General features: G+C 53.3%; 1 protein-coding gene across 2 annotated transcripts in view; it reads left to right on the top strand.

The window, feature by feature from the left end:
- Positions 1 to 14141, top strand: part of ZW10 (zw10 kinetochore protein) — a 17387-nt gene extending 3246 nt beyond the window's left edge. Inside the window, exons 5-14 of one of the 2 annotated variants that reach the window (XM_025207665.1) lie at positions 642 to 833; positions 1912 to 2075; positions 2805 to 2987; positions 3411 to 3649; positions 5852 to 5923; positions 6756 to 6925; positions 8023 to 8153; positions 8575 to 8706; positions 10174 to 10376; positions 11365 to 11629. In XM_025207665.1, coding sequence (XP_025063450.1) covers positions 642 to 833; positions 1912 to 2075; positions 2805 to 2987; positions 3411 to 3649; positions 5852 to 5923; positions 6756 to 6925; positions 8023 to 8153; positions 8575 to 8706; positions 10174 to 10376; positions 11365 to 11485 — 1607 coding nt within the window. In that variant the 3' untranslated portion in view covers positions 11486 to 11629. Of the gene's footprint in view, positions 1 to 641; positions 834 to 1911; positions 2076 to 2804; positions 2988 to 3410; positions 3650 to 5851; positions 5924 to 6755; positions 6926 to 8022; positions 8154 to 8574; positions 8707 to 10173; positions 10377 to 11364 lie in introns of both variants that reach the window. The other variant, XM_025207663.1, reaches the window with a different exon arrangement.
- Positions 14142 to 16327: the final 2186 nt, after the last annotated feature.

The following is a 16327-nucleotide window of genomic DNA, read 5'->3' as shown; positions in this document are numbered from 1 at the left end:
CTACCTTGAGGTTCTGTCTGCAGGCAGGTTCCTGGGTAGAGAAGACCCTCAGGCCAGCTGTAGCATGTCTCAGAACCAAGATGCCCAAGGTTTTCTAATGACTGGTACTCCCTTCTGTCATACCCTTTTGTCTATGCTTTTCCCACAAGTATTTTTCCCCCCATCAAAGTGTTAGGTTGTTCAATGCTGACCAGTGATTATGCAGCCTGATGGGTTGGTTAGGTTGGGTCTGCAAAGCTCCTCTCCAGGTGTAGCCCCTTCTGCGTGGAACGAGACTGTTGCTGGTTTCATGTGGGGCTTACAATAACAGGTGCTAGTAAAGCAATTGGCGAGCACTGACAGGTGCTGAGGTATAGTTGCACCAGGCTGATTTTGTAAATTAGTTATAATGTGATTGTTAGAAACAGCTCATTGCCTGAGGTCCCAAGTGTGTTTATTTGCACGAAGCACGCCAAAGTTAAACCAAGCCCGCCGCTGTGCAAGCGCTCCCTGTTATTATGGTAGCCCCAAGGGAAGGCTCCCTAGCTCTCTTTAGTGCGATCTTGCAAGCGAGGTGCCCATCATAGCTAATCCCTTCACGAGCGAGAAGCTTGCCAGACAGAGTGCTGATGCCTAAGGCGGTCTTTCTCTTCCTTTCCCAGGCCAGTTATTGCTGAAGTGCATCCTCAAGCCACTGATTTCTTACCCATCCCTTCAGCCCTCGGTTACGGAGCAGCCCGAGGCGGTCGTCTTGCGGTTTGAGACTATAGAGCCTAATTCAGAGCCGTCGTCTCCAGTAGAGGTGTTTGACAAGATCAGGCTGGTTCTCGAAGTCCTCCACACACAGCTGCTGAGTAGGTAGTCTGCCCTCTGCGGGTTAGCATAAGATTCCACTCACCACAACTGGCTCATCTGCCTGGAGCGGAGACCCCTCAGAATAGCCAGCCGTGGTTCACAGCAGTGCCTGTCTTGTGTAAGACTGCCTGTAATACTGGAGCAGCAGTGCCCTATCCAGGGAGCTGTAGGGTTGCTTTGCAGCTCTGTGTTGCATGGCAGTACTGAGGGCAGCGTTGATGCCACATAGCTAAACGTTGCTCCCCCTGCGTTGAGATCCCCTAAGCTTTCTAGGTCCTTGGGTTGCACAAAACTGGGCCTGCAAGCAGCTTTGCCTCCTCTGTTTTTTGACTGTGTGTGGTAGTTGGGGAAGGCTAGGAAGATGGGAAACAAGAGACTGTCTATGAAAATTGTGGTGTTAGGGTCATGGACTTTGAGGAAAGTAGCCGGGACACTGACGTGAGGAAATAGGGCTGGAACAACAGTTTGTGCCATGACTCAGAACGCTAAGGAGAAGTATGTTCCTTGAAAACAATGATTCAAATAGGATTACTGCTGAAAGACTCTAGGAATGAATGCTTCTCTGTGGTCATTTTTTCTTAGTATAGCCAAATCAAGGCTGTCGTGTAATATGTCAAGACGTGATTGTCAGAGCTGGAAGCCTGCTCTAATCCAGGGGGGCCCGCCCTTTTGCTGGCACGCCTCAAGTTGTCCCTGCATCCTCCCTGACAGCCACTCTGATCCCCTTCCCCTGCCCGAGATGCTGCTTTTCTGTCTGTTCCCACCTCTGCCCCTGTGGCAGTTGTACTGCAGGGTGGGCACCCCCACTATAAGTTGTGCAGCTTTGAGATACAACTAACTAGTGCCATCAAGGCTAAGGCGCTCATGTAGCAGATGTGCCAGCAAGACAAGGTCACTTTATACACAAAATCTGTTGGTGACAGGGAGTTTGATAAACCAAGCACAGGCCCTGATGTGAAAAACGGCAGGTGGCACCAGTGCCGGGTTCTGTTCCCAGTTCATTGCACTTCAGAAGGGGATGGGGAGGGTCTGACCTACAGGGCCGGTGAAAATGTATTTACTTTCTCTTGGATCTAGACGTGCCTGTGGATGAGCGCGTGGAAGGGGAGAAGGATGGCCGCAGTGTATTAGCACAGGTGCTAGGTGACATGATCTGGGGAGAGCTGTCGGACTGCCTCATCCAGGACTGCCTGGTATATTCGATTCCCACAAACAGCAACAAACTGGAGCAGTATGTCGAGGTAGGATGCAGCCCTCAGAATTCCTGTAGTGCCAAGTCAGGAAAGACAGCCTCGGTGGTCATTGTAACTGGCTCAGCTCTCATTCTCTCTGTCCCCTGCTGCCCTAGGAGGCTTTGAGGTTGCGCAGTGGTACATTGCCCTGCTGTGCTGATAACAGCCCAATGTTTTTACTTTAAGTTGTGCCCTTTCCTGTGCCCTGGCACAAAAATCAGCTGTGTGCAGAGAGCAATAGCGAGTCCCTGAGCACAGATGAAGCCAGGCTGAGCATGCTTTTGTCAAGAAGCTGCTCACAACAAGGGCATTAGCATATTAATTGTGGCAGCATATCTGACTGATAGTCACTGTTTTGAGCACACAGTGGGTGCTGGAGGCAGTGGACAACTCCATGCTGTGCTGTGATGCCAGGAGAGCGATGAAGGTTGCCAAACCATCAACACTGCTCCTCCTGCATTGCTGCTGCTTCCTCTCCCCAGCTGCCCTGTGGTGCCTCCCTGCTGTTCAGCCAGGAGTTGTACCTTTCTTCTCAATAGATGTGCATGGCATATAGGGAGGATTTTGGGATGGCATGCCAAAGGCTCGCAGTGCCCTCAGCACAAAACTGGGGGTGTTTTTCTGTGAGAGCTCTGAGTGGGTTTCAGAGGCCAGAGCCTCACCTCTGACCCTGCTGATCAGTGGACAATAGCTTTGTGCATTAACATAGGCTGCCGGTGCGTGCCACTTCCTTTGCAGGTGATTAAATCCACGGAGGAATTTGAAAAGGCCCTGAAGAGCATGTGCTTTCTGAAAGGAGATGTCACAGACTTGCTGAAATATGCGAGGAACATCAACGCCCACTTCGCGAACAAGAAGTGCCAGGACGTGATAGTGGCGGCCAGGAACCTCATGACATCAGAAATCCACAACACTGTCAAGGTGCTGGCTGTTGTATTATACCATTTCACTTAGTTGTAAGAACACTGGTTGCCGTGGAAAGGCAGGTTGTTTCAAGGAAGCTAGATCTCCTTTCTTTATCTGGGGAGACTTTGTAAGGCGAAGCTTTGTCCTGAAGCTTTAGGCAGCCCTCCGGTGCATGAGGGGCTGACAAGCAGCGGATGAAAAGTGTGAAAGTTTTCCCTGAGTGAGATGGCTAGCAGTCGGGTGTATGTGGCAACAGAAAGAAAATGGAAGAGAGCATTGCCTACTAGGTGTCGCCTCTTCCACTCTGAGTGTTTAGTTTTCTGAGCCCAGCACTGGAGTTTGCATAGAGTCGCGTAGAGTTTGCAGTATGTATCCGCCTTCTTCTGTCCCTGTGTTGCAGGCTCGAGGGCATGACGTGTGTCTCTCGTTTTCCCTTAGATAACACCCGAGTCCTCAGTAGCATTGCCGAAACTGCCTGACCCCACTGCGGAGGATCACGTGAAAATGCAAAAAGCCTCAAAAACTCTGCGCAACGAGATGGTGAACTTAGAGAATGAGACCAAGCTGAGCCAGCACACGTTCTCTCTGCCTGCCTGCCGCATCAGCGTGTCAGTGGAGAGACTGATGGAGCTGGCTTATCAGACGCTGTCGGAAGCAACAGCCAGCACAGATCAGTGGTAAGACCTAGGGGCTAGGGAGAACACAGGACCCTGGGATACCCCAGTGCAGGGAACTATGCAAGAGATCTGTTGTGAGATAGGAAGCATTTGAAATGACAGAAAATGTAGTTTTGGGAATGGAGATAAAGTCATAAAGGAGAGCTGCTAGGTGTCCAGCTGCAGCCTGAACCCCCCCAGGTGTATCCTACATGCTGGTATTGCAGGATTGGCTGCAGGGCAGGCTCTGCAGGAGCACTGAGGGGGCTTTTACCACATGGTAGCTAGGGTAGTCAGTCACACAGGATAGCAGCGGTTCGCAGCTGATGTGTAGTTGCAGTCTCCTTGAACTGGCCAGAGCAAAAGCAGTAGGTCTCCTCACGTGGTTTTTACCATGGTAGCTATTGACATATCAAAAACTGCACCTCTTGTGGATCGAAAAGGCACCAGTTCACTGGTATCGGTGCCAGGCATGTCTTGCGTGGCCTGCCTGCTGTTGTGCAGCGTTGGTACCTGACACCTGGCCACAGATACGAAGCAGCAGTGCGTTATTGAGGCCCCATGTGGATATTGCAAGGGGACAGCCATACTGAGCTCTGCTACTTACCTGTGCTGGAGACCACCACCCCCTTTGGAGAGGGAGGGTTTCCTATGTACAGGGTGCCAGGCAGATGGGGATTAAGTTGCAGAGGGGTGTGTGTGTGTGTGTTAATTAGGGAAATTTGTCCCTCCTCAGTGCCAGAGGCTTTTTAATGGTCTTATTCCTGACATTGGTCTGTAGGGCCAGAGCATGCCTCTGTCTGACAGGGCTCCTCCAGGCACAGCTGCTGAGCACCCAGGAGTGCACGTAGTGCTGAGCACCCAGGAGTGCACATAGTACTGGCTACCTGCTCTCTGGGTGAGGTTGTTTTGTGGGGAGCCTTTGTAAGGCTGCTCAGGTGTTTCTGTTTATTGACATTGTGGCTTACAGAATCAATCCTGACAACTCTCCCTTTGTGTGTGTGAAGGGCAGGGAGTGGTGCTCATTGTTCTTGGGTAGATATGACTGAGCTGGGTAAGAGTGAGGGGCAGAGGTGTGGAAGAGGCTGGGCATTAGCTCGCAGGCTTAAAGGGAGCTTATATCCTGGAGGCAAGATATGTTGCCTAGTGATGGTGAATACATGTTGTGGGCGTGGTAAATAAAAGATTGGGGCATCATTCACTTTTCCCCATTGGCACAGCCCTGGGTTTGGCCTTCAACAATATACCTCATGTCCCACACCCAGAGATCTGTGAGGACAGCTTTGTCCTTGGTGGTGGCTACCAGGCCACGTGTGCTTGCCAAGCTGTCATCCAGGAGCCTGTGCTGAGGTGGCAGCAACTGTTGCCTGTGAGTCTGCGAGCAGGATCCTGGGTTCTACCATAGTTCAGGTGCAACTCGTAAATGCCAGCGTCTATGCCTTGTACTGGTCCCTGTCTCTTCAGTACCATCCTGACTGCGGATTGTGGTGGTAGATTATTATTCATGTACAGTAAAGGGGATGGGGAGGACCAGCGTGCACCCAGAGTGAGCCAAGCCTGCTGCTGTGGCTACAGCTTGTGCCATGTGCATCCACAAAGGGGATGTAGGCATCAGATGTAGCTGTGCTGGTTACTGTTGAGATGCTCTAGACAGTGTATGTGCCTCCCTCGGCAGTGCCTTTGGAAACTGTTGGTGCAGCTGGGTGGCCAGGTAGCAGTGCAGGGAGATGTGGTGTCTGCACACCCTGTATCCAAATCCTACCTTTTATGCGAGATGAGGCCCTAAGTGCACTGTGCTGCAGCGGTGCCCTTGTGAACACCTTGCTGTTGTCACGTGAACCAAAAGCAGTGCAGCCAAAAGCAAGGCGCTGCGGACAGGGTAGCTAGCACTGTCAACCAGCAGGCCAGCTAGCCTCTGCAGCATGCTGCAGAAGGGGCTCTGCTGTCTTGAGCATGGAGCAGCACAGTGCATGCAGGGCACTGTGGTAGGCATAGTAATTTTAAAGTGTGGTTCTGCCTTTAGTGAGCTAACAGCATTAGAGAAATGGGATGCTTGATGGAATGTGCTTCACTGACCTAGGCACATATGAACCACCCTGCTGTCCCCCCAGGTCCCTGTGGGTTATTTGTGGCTTCGTAGTCCTAGCACCTCTGTAAAGATCTGCTAGATCCCCTGTTACTTCCAGCTGCAAGATGAACAGGAGCCTTTCTTTCCCTTTGCAGTTGTATACAGCTCTTCTATGCGGTGCGAAACATCTTCCAGTTGTTCTACGATGTCGTGCCAACCTACCACAAGTAAGTGGGGCTTGTGCCTTGCTCTCCAAATGCCTGTGTTAAAAAGGAAGCCAGTCTTTTTATAATGCTTGTGCCTGTTTTGGTATTTGTCCGGTGGATTTGTGGCTGGACAGGTGGAGGCTTGCGCTGTTTCTTGAAAAGGGTCCTTGCTGCTGCAGAATATTTGTTAAGAGAGTCTGAGTGTCTGGCACCCCACAGCAGAAAGCTGGCTGTGTATTCCTGTAGCAAGGAGAAGCTGAGTAGGACCCTGGTGGCCTGCTCTGTTGACACATAGCATATTTTACAAATGTCACAAAAGCATCCTGAAGCCCAGTAGGAATTCTGTCTGACTGAGGTCCGGCCACAGATGAGGCTTGTGCAGTGGATTTCTGCAGCATGAACAGTAGTCTGCTTTGGCCAGGCATTGAATAGCAGAGTCCCTGCTGGGGTGTAGGATGGCTGCGCATACTTTGTGCATCTAGCTCATTGTAGTAGAGGTGACAGCCTGGTTTTCAGCCAGTTCCAGGCCTTGGTTCAGGCCACGTAACCCTTCAGCTCTTGCCTGGCAGCGAGACTGTTTCCTGGTGTGTGTTCCTGGTTCCTGCTTATAGGAAAGAGTATTAGTAAGGACAGAACCAAAACTGAGTTTCAGAAGGCTGGGCCCTACCTACCTGGTATGACCTGTCTGGGAAGGTTTCTCCCTCGCCTCCCCTGGGCCTGCTTGCAGGCTAAAATGAAATGTCTCTCTTACCTCCGTTTCTGGATCTGACCCAGGGTGAGGGTGCAGAAGTGTCAGGGTAGACTTAGCACAGAATTAATGGGTCTTTGTTTCTCTTCCTCCTTCCACGGGTAGAGAAAACCTGCAGAAGCTGCCACAGCTCGCTGCCATTCACCACAACAATTGCATGTACATTGCTCACCACCTGCTGACGCTGGGCCATCAGTTTCGATATCGCCTTACCAGCATGCTGTGCGATGGAGCAGCAACATTTGTGGATCTGGTCCCTGGTTTTCGGAGGCTTGGTAATGTCACATCCAGTATTGCGGTCTTTCAGCTGACCCAAGTGCATCTCATCCTGGCAGTCATTCCCAAGCCCTTTGTCATTTTCTGTCGGCCAGTAATTAGAGCAGCCATTTGAAAATGGAGAAAGCCTGAGACAAGTCACTTGGGCACGATGAGAGCCCAGGATTACCCATATGGTGGGTTGGGGTTTCCAAGCACTTGTGAGACTTCACCATGAGCTTGTTCACTACTTCATGGTACCATATTTTAAGGGGAGCACAGCAAGCGGGCACACAAGTTCCTCTATAGTGTGGTGTCAGTCCACAGCAGCTTTCTATCTCTGCATCTGTCAGGACAGACAGTCTTGTCCCAGAGTGCTGGCTTTGAGTAGCCTTAACGGGTAACCCCCAAGGCTACCCAAACACGGCCTCAGAAGTGGCCAGGCCCTTCTTGTAATGGCACGGGGCCACTGCGGCTTTACATAAGCAGCCTCCCTTCTGACTGACCAAAGGGTTCCTGAGAAGTTGACACGAAAGCACGAGGCTGTCCTCAGTGCTCTCCAGCTGTACAGTGTGTGTAGGAGCACCCGGTGTCAGGGACAACTCTTTGGGCAGAGATTAGTCCCGTGGGCATGTTGGAGGCCTGTCTTACAAATGGTTCTGTAGCTCAGCGCTGTTCCAGCTGCATTCAGCACCTCCTTGGTGTGCTGTGAGAAGTTACTAGGGTCCCAGCCAGAGCCTGAGGTAGCAGCAGAGTAGGGCGCACTGCATGTGTCTGGCCAGACTAGATTACCTAGTCTGTGGCAGTATAAGGAATAGGGGTGGGGGTTCTGTGGCAGAAGTGCTGCAGAAGGGTTCATTGCCTGCAGAAAGGTGGACAACAGGTGTTCTAGAGTCTGGGCAGAAGTTAGAGAACTGGAACATGGGGAAGCGGGCAAACAAGAGCAAGGGCTCTCTCACTCAGCGGTAAGGCTGCTGTCTAGCCCCTTTGTCATTTGTTGGCACTGTGGGAAGCAGAGCTGTGAGAGCTCTTACATGCTAGGTAAAGGTGGGGTGACTGAGATGACTTTGTCTTTTCCCATACAAATAATTGCTTCTGCCCTCACCTGCCATGCCAGGGATTGAGTGCTTTCTGGCCCAGATGCGTGCCCAGAAGGGGGAGCTCCTGGAGAGATTGTCCAGCGCAAGGAATTTTTCCAATGTGGACGATGAGGAAAACTATGCTGCAGCCAACAAAGCCATAAGGCAGGTGAGCAGTGCCAGGAGGTAGGTTGCCCAGGTCCTAACCAAGAGGCCAGTTGCCCTTTGTGAAAAAGGGGTCATGAGACCGCAGCACTGATGCAAGGCAGGGAAGTCAAGTTTAGCCGAGGAGAGACAAGAGCCTTTGCTTGCTGTCATTTGGTGGTGCTGTGTGGAAAATAGGATGGGGGCAGTGTTGTTTCCGCTGACTTCCAAGGGAAAGGCAGCTGTAATGTGAAGTCATACCCACAAATGACAGAAATGGAAACTGAGTGTCTTGTGGTGACCCTAAGATTTTTGAGAGGAGCAGTAATGCGTTGTGACCAGCCGCAGAGCCAAGTGTGATACGTCACTCTAGTAACAGGAGCCACTGTGAAGTCACAGGTACCTGCACCAGCAATTGTGGCTAACCAGGACCCATCCATCCCCAGGTGTTGCACCAGCTGAGGAGACTGGGCAAAGTCTGGCAGGACGTGCTGCCAGCGACTGTGTACTGCAAAGCCATGGGGACGTTGCTGAACACGGCCCTCGTGGAGATCATCAGTCGAGTCACAGCCTTAGAGGTAAGAACCGAGGGCAGGCACAGGGCGTGCCAGGGCTAACGTGTAGGTGTAAATATAACTCCTGCAATATGTGGTCACCGTGCAGATGAGCTGTCAGGAGGTTCAGCTGCAGGGGTGCCGTTGTCTGCCAAGGAAGTAATGAGTAGGTATAATGTGATGAGTGCTCTGGGGGTCTGTAACCCAGGCCCCGTTGAGCCTGCAGAGAGGAGGAAACCCTGAATCCATGGAAGGGAAGCGCAAGATGCCTGTTAATCACAGCGGAGGAGACGTTCCATGCTTTTGGTTGGGGTACCCAGCTCCCTGGGGTAAAGGGTGAAGACAGTGGGGCTTTGACATGGAGATGGTGGTACCTGCAGCAAAGGTCAGAGGGCAGTACCCTGAGGTCTGATTGCCGGGGGAATGGCACTACCCCCTTGCAAGTAACTCGACCTGACCCATCCCCTGCCATGCAGCTGTACCGCAGCGTGATTCTAAAAGCGACTGCCTCTGACAGTCCTATGCTTGTTCCCAAAGGACCAGTGCAGTCCATTGCTGCAGATGATTAGACAGAGTGCAGTGTAATTCTGGAAGAGTGAAAGAGACCTGGCCACATGGAGTCTTGTATTTAATCTGGGTACCTGTGGCACAGACTTGAGCAGTGTTGGGCTATAATGTGGGTGCCAGGGCAAGTTGGACTAAGGGAGGTAGCTGTGCAGAGTGTCTCCTAGGTGCCTGGTTGACGCTTACCCAGGTGTCTGCTCAGGTGACTTGTGTGCTGGCCCAAAGAGACAGGAAAACCTACTAGGCTGCCTAGTAGGCTCCTTGTTTAGGACCAGGGAGTAGCCCCAGGGCCTTGGTGAAACGGGCATGGTGGTCAGAGTTCCTTCAAGACCCGGGCAAGTCTGCAGTGCCCATGCTGGGCTGCAATGAGGGAGCTGACAATATCACTGGCAGACAGTCCCCTGGCACTCTGTTCAAGGATTCCCCCCTGCAATAAAGCAAGGCTGCTCTTCTGTTGTACACATTGTGCAACAGTGCTGCTGTGGTGGCCTTCTTGGAGTCCAAGCACTCCACTCTTCCCTGTCCCTGTGCATTATCAACAGATCTGCCTGCATCCCATGTAGATGCTGGTTGCTGAGAGGCGTGCACCCAAGGCATGCGACTTGTCTGGTGGCGGTGTCCTCTGCCTCGGGTCCCAGGATTGGGTGTTGGTCACGGGAGGACAGCATGCATAAGAACATATGGAAAGGAAATCCCTGTTTGTAGCAAAGGATTGTGATGTGCTGCTGCATGTCTTACAGCTCTGAGCTGTGCGCTTAACACCTCCCTGCAAAGAATGGGGCCAGTCACGTGTCTTGTATGCAGGAGCCCGTTCACAGTGGGAGGGGTTGGGCCGTGCAGCCTGGTCCCAAAGCCCCTTCTGCCTGTGCCGCCACTGCACAGGTAGGAGCACGTAAGCACTCCTCATCTCTCTTCTCATGACTCCAGGACATCTCGGCAGAGGATGCAGACCGGCTGCACTCCCTCTGCAGGACCGTGGCAGAGGAGGGGCCACGGGTGTTCGCCCCGCTCCCCGAGGAGAGCGAGAACCGGAAATACCAGGAGGAGGTGCCTGTCTATGTGCACCGCTGGATGACATTCAAGCAGCTGATGCTAATACTGCAGGCCAATCTCCAGGAGATTGTGGATCAGTAAGTAGCTGTTCTGTCATACGGGAAGAGTCCCCTTGGGGTGGCACAGGTAGCGGAGAGTGCATGGCCAGGGTAGGGGTCTGTATCTAGGGCATGGAAGAGTGGGGCTGGTGGTAATGGAATGGAAAATGCAGGCATAGGTCCTGCATCCAGCCCCCATCCTTGTTATCTGGGCTCCGTGTGCCGCATGCAGTCTTTGACGAAAGACAGGCTTGTCCAGGGGGTGCTGGCTGGTGTCAGGAGTGGAAACGGTCACTCCAAGGGCCCAGCCAAGAGAGGGCGGCATGTGGTTGGTGACTTGTCTATGGGACTGAAGTGAAGCCCAGCAGTTTTTTTGCTGAGGCCCCCCAACATAGCCCTGTGCTTTGTGGGAGGGGCTGGCTTTGACCAGTCTGCCGGTGGTTTCCCTCGGGGGGCCTGCCTGTGTCTGCAAGTGGCGCCTTGCAAAGAGTGCTCATATCTGGTGGAGATGGGAAGCAGTATGAAGTGTGACCCTCTAGCCCCATCTGAGCTGCCCCAGTCAGCTCTGCAGCCTAGAGGTGGGCAGGAACTGTCCTGGACCCTCTGGAAAAGCTGGCATAGCAGCCTTGAGCTCTGTTGTGCAAGAGTAGTGGGGAGAGTGGGGCCTGGCTCATGGCTGCCAGCTCTGGAACTGACCCTGGGAATGATGGACTCGAGGCACATGTGTCATGCTGATGCATGCCTCTAACCTCTTGCTTGTTTGCAACGCTTAGAGCTGCTGTGGCTGCTGCTGGCTCCTTATCCTTGCAGGAGCAGTAAATGCATGGAGCCTGGTGTTCCTGGCTGGGAGAGGGGCACGCAGGCCAAAACCACCCTCAGAGGTGGGCAGCCTAGATGAAAGGCGTCACTGGGGGCCTCCAGGCCTGGAGAAAAAGATCGGTGGCATAAGAGGGATTAGGCAGGGGTTAAAGACAGCTGCTGGCATGGTTGTTCTGAACAGTAACTGACTGGCCTTGCTCCCTCGCAGGTGGGCGGATGGCAAAGGGCCCCTGGCAGCGGAGTTCTCCCCCGCGGAGGTGAAGAGCCTGATCCGAGCCCTGTTCCAGAACACGGAGAGGAGAGCAGCCGCTCTTGCCAAGATCAGATAAGCACACCTGCCCCGTGCCACGCCCAGGTCCTGCTGCAGGCCTGGGAACTGGCCGTTCTGAACAAAGCCTGGACCCTAACTGGTTTTCTAGCACTGCCTAATTTCAGCAGTACACAAGTGCTCCTTGGAGGTCGGTGGCAGGGGAAACCCAGCCAGAGCCTGGCACACACGTCTACGTGCAGCGGTGGAAGGAAGCAGGACCTCAGGCAACCTAAGGGGACAGCGTGTCGGGACTTTCAGTTCCTGCTGTATCCATTGGCCAGCTCTGCAGCGAGGGGGTCCTTGTCGTAGGGGCTGAGCTTTGCACCTGTGGGGCAGGGGTCTGCAGCAGTATAGGTTCCTGACTGCCCTCCTTCTGACTGCTCCTTCTCACCATTGCCACTGAGGGACAGGGACAGATCCCTATCTCCAGGCTCCTGTTTGGGGGACAGTGCTTGCTGCTGCACAGGATGGTGCTGCCAGAAAGGCAGTGCTGTGTGGGGGCATTTTTTGTTATGCTGGTGGGGCAGCTGCATACTGCAGGGTGATGTGTCTGACTCCTGGGCTCGCTATCTATGCCGCTTTGTCAGTGAAAGTGTGTGAGAATTGGGCCCCCCCTGTTGTCCCTCGCCATCCCGCTCTTCGTGCTCCGAGCCCTGGCAGCGGTGAGCATCTTGGCACGGGTGGTCAGGTGCCTGGCATCACTCTGGAGTGGGTGTGTTTGTTAGCGGGAAGCCTGGCAAGGTCGTGGGCTGTGAGTGTTGTGTGTGCCGGAATGAACTGTTCAGCAGCGGTGGTTGTGAGTGCAGTGGGCAGGGGCTTTTCTGGCTGGTGTCGGGGGTGGGATCTTTCTGTCTCCCAGGGTGAGTGGCCTTAGATCACCTGTGCAGTGTGTAGTCATTTTTTGCCTTTTCAGGTGTGCAAGCCAGGTCCTGCTGCCTCCTCCCTTGCTTGTGGTGTGTGCCTGGAAGTCATCTGCTCTGCCCTGGAGGAGTGTGCCTCTGCATGGGAGTGCTTGCAGGGCTTGAGAGGGGAGCTGTGCACGCAGGGAGGCTGGCCCAGTGGTGTGGCTGAGGAGTCATGAGTGGAGGTACCTGCCTGGAGTCCCCTGACCCTCCGCCCCATGATCCTGAGGAGCTGCAGGTAGGGAGAGATGTCCCTCCCCGAGTCACCTGGCAGGGGAACTGTAGCATGCTCAGGCCTCTCCTTGTCTGGGTGGGGCAAACCAGCGTCTTCCCCTGGTCCGTGGGGTGGCAATCCTGGTGTGTGGTAGTCCTGTGCTCTGTTGGACTCCTGTTGGGGGAAATGTCCCCACGCCTTGTCTACAGTCCCTGCAGTGGTAACCAGGAGAGAGGACATTTGTGGGGGTGAATCTCTGGGGCTTTGCGGCTGCTCCAGGTGGCAGTGGGCTTGCAAGCTACCTAGATGGCCAAGTCAACAGACTAGCTGCAGAAAAAACAAGTGGCCTCATGTGGCATAGGAGCTGAAGAAAGGGAGGACTGGAGACATGTGGTGGCTTGTCTAGGGGTGTGTGTCTGTGTGTGTGTGTGGTGTCTTATGGTGGGGGGTTTCCACTTCCTCAGTGTCCTAGGTGGCAGTAGAGGCAAATCAGTGGAGCAGTTAGTTAGCTAGTTGATGCCAGGCATAAGGTGTGTTGTCTCCCATCCCAGAAGTCCCAGCAGCAAGTGCTCCTGGGCAGCACTGCTCTGGCCTTAGAGTTGGGTGGTGAGGTGTTGAGGACTGGGAGTAGTTAGTCAGTGAGGCAGCAGGAGGGAAAAGACAGGGAAGGGAAAGGGAGGAGCTGCGGCTGAGAGCTGTGGAAGAGGGCAGCTGGTGTTATTTCCCAAAGTGAGGTGTTGTGCAGCACTGTCAGTGCCCAGGTGTCCATCAGGCAGCAGCCGTGGGGTGGATAGCTAGCGGGCTCCTCTGTTGGGGAGGAAAGAGTTGTGTTGTGGTTGCTTTTTACTGGTTTTTCTCCCCTTGTGCTCTCCCCCCGGCACCTCCCTGTCTGAGAACTGGGCATGGCTGGGCACCTCCCTGTCTTGAGTCAGCTGGGCAGTGTGGTGGGTGCCGGCTCTGGGGAGCAGCCCCAAGCCTGGGCATGGCTGAGTGGCCTGGGTGTCTGCGTACTCGTGGGTGTGTTAGTATAGCCTGGTCTCCATGTGTGCGGTGACTCTGTGCAGGTGGGGTGGTGCCTGCGTGAGCTTTTGTGCTCCCACTCCTCTCTGTACCTAGTCCTCGTGCAATGTGGGTCAGTGGAGCACTCTGAGGGGGCCTTAGATGGTACATCCAACCCCACTAGCAGAGACGGTTCTTCCCCTGTGCAGTGCACTAGGCTTGGAGGGGGCTGACAGTCAGGCCTTGGTGCTGCGTCCAGCAGTGCAAGTGCCGTCCAGCCCCCGGAGGGGTTCCAAAGTGCAGAATGAGGGGAAGGCCAGAGGGCCTGGCCTACTAGGGGCTGTCTCCTGAGGCATATGTAGGGACCTGCTGTGAGCCCCCTGGGCCTGAGGCCTGATCTCCCTCTCCCCAGTGAGTCCCAGGATCTTGGTGATTGTTGGCTGCAGATGCTGGAAACTCTCTTTGGTGACTTGTGTCGAAAGAAGCAGCCTCCATACCTCCTTGTACTGCGTGCAGTCAATAAAGCGATTCCCTCCAGCAAGCACGATGTCCGTGTCTCTCTGAGGGGTGGGGTGCAGGGCCAGACAGGGACAGCCAGCCAGCCAGCCAGGTCAAGGGCAGCTGTGTCTGGTGGTTCAGCCTTGCTGGGTATTCCAGTCCTTCCATGCCAGAGGCAGCTGGGGTGGCCAGGTGAGTGTCCTGTCCTGCCTGGGGCATGGGAAGCGCTGTGCTCCTCAGGGGGTGCCAGCCCACAGTCCAGAGCAGAAGAGGCCAAAGGAAGTAGGGCAGAAGCAGTCATGGAAGCCCCAACGGCAGCCTGCTGAGGAATGGGCCTGAGAAGTTTGCGTTTAGAGAGGACAAGGAGCTTTGATGACCCTTTTGGGCTCAGCATCAGTGGAGCCTAGTGGGTGCCTTCGCAGTGATCCCAGTTCTGAGCAGACGCGTTTTTTAGAAGACGGCCCCTCTGAACAGGGTGCAGGTGTAACTCCAGAGGATGCTGCTGACAGAAACAAGCTGATCTTGTACACACAGATCTGTGCACACTGGCAGTGGACAGCACACGTAATACCCCGATGGCTGGGCGGTAAGTAACTGCGTAACTTTCCTGAATGCAGTGGATCTTGATTTATGTAATCGCACCTCATGTTGGCTAAGAGCCTTCAGCCCACTTGCTGAAGCTGATTAACACTGTGTGGTCTGTCTCTTGTAACGTGTTCTCCCGGGCCCTGAATCACACCTCTGACTTGGTGTTTTTCTTCCTCTAGTTGTCGTGACTGTACATGGGGAGGTGAGTGCCAACATGATTTCCTTCCTGTTCTTAGAAGTAGCAGGATGTGGGTTTCTATGTGCAAACGCATGAGACCTTCAGGAGTAACTTCAGCAGAGCTTCTGAAAGCCCTGGATTCCTTGAAAAACGTGTCCCCTTCACCACAAAGAGGAAGATATTTTTTAGCTTTCAGTGTGTGAGGTGGGTCTGCAGAAAGTAACTCTCCTTTTCATCATACCTCTCTGCAGGATGTCCAGGGGCAGTCTTAAACCTCCGTCTTGCAACAACATTCATCTGGGAAGTTGCACCTCCATGGAGCTCACTGCAGATCAAGGATACGAGCATCTTGGGGAGCATCACAGTCCGGGGAGCTATTTTGTTTTGGAAATACCTTGTTCTAGTGGGTCCCAAATGAGAATGCCAGTGAGATCCTTATTCCTGCCTCATGAATAAGGGGCGTCTACCCACAGCAGCAAAACACCTGGTAGCACTGGTGCTCAATGCTCTGTCCCTGACTCTTGCTGGCTGATAGCTGTTTGATGTCTAAATTCATGCTCCGTGCATCACTACAGACGGATGCACTTTGTGGAGTTACACAAGGAGCCTGGAAGCACTTTGCAGGTGAAGTGGGGAATTTTTCTTAAGACACCACCCCATGGTCACCTTTTGAGTGCTGCAGACACAAAGGGATCCAAATTTGTGTTGCCTGACCTTTATTGGCATGGTTGACAACATGTGTGAGTAGTAAGCATTTACAGCTGGTCTTGCTAATATCTTTTCTCCTTCTCTCTTTGCCCTGCAGATTGATCCCATCTCAGGAATGCTTATAAAACTGACAGACCTGAAAGAGCAGGTGCAGGTAATAATGCTACATTCCTGGTGATACCTTATAGGGGAATCGGCTGTGGCATAAAAGTTTGTATGTGCCTAGTGTGGGAAGCAGTTGGACCTGAGGTTTCTATAACTTTGATGTGAAGAAAGTCACTTCATCAGATGCTCTGATCATCAGATTTCTCTGATGAATTGAGCCTTAACTCATGAAAGCTTGGGCTACTTTGGTTAGTCTATAAGGTGCAAATCTACCCTTGCTTCTACTTGACTTCACAAGTTACCCAGTGCTGAGATTTTCTAGAACCAAGCTTCACTTCTCGTATCACGAGGACAGTCCTGTTGCTTACTCGGAAATGTGGTTGCAGCAGGTGAGGCACTGGGTGAATGGCCAGTCAGCCTGATGAGCAGCTGGGACCCTGTGTGTGGTGCTACACTTCCACTCACATTGTACAGGGCTTTAGCCATCAGTGTGAAGCAAGGGGGAGCTCTGGGCCTGTCTGCTGGATGAGTAACCAGACCGCAGCCAGGTTTTAGCTGCAGGGACTGCTCCTGTTTTGCATTAATTGCTTGGGAAGTTTTCTCATGCCATTCTTCCCCCTGCAAGGGAAAAAAGAAAAGGTCCTTCTTATGTCTGCTCTCCAGCAGTGA

Source organism: Alligator sinensis, unplaced genomic scaffold (assembly GCF_000455745.1).
Source record: "Alligator sinensis unplaced genomic scaffold, ASM45574v1 scaffold1241_1, whole genome shotgun sequence".
Taxonomy (NCBI): Eukaryota; Metazoa; Chordata; order Crocodylia; family Alligatoridae; genus Alligator; species Alligator sinensis.
This window is presented reverse-complemented; position numbering and strand designations above follow the sequence as displayed.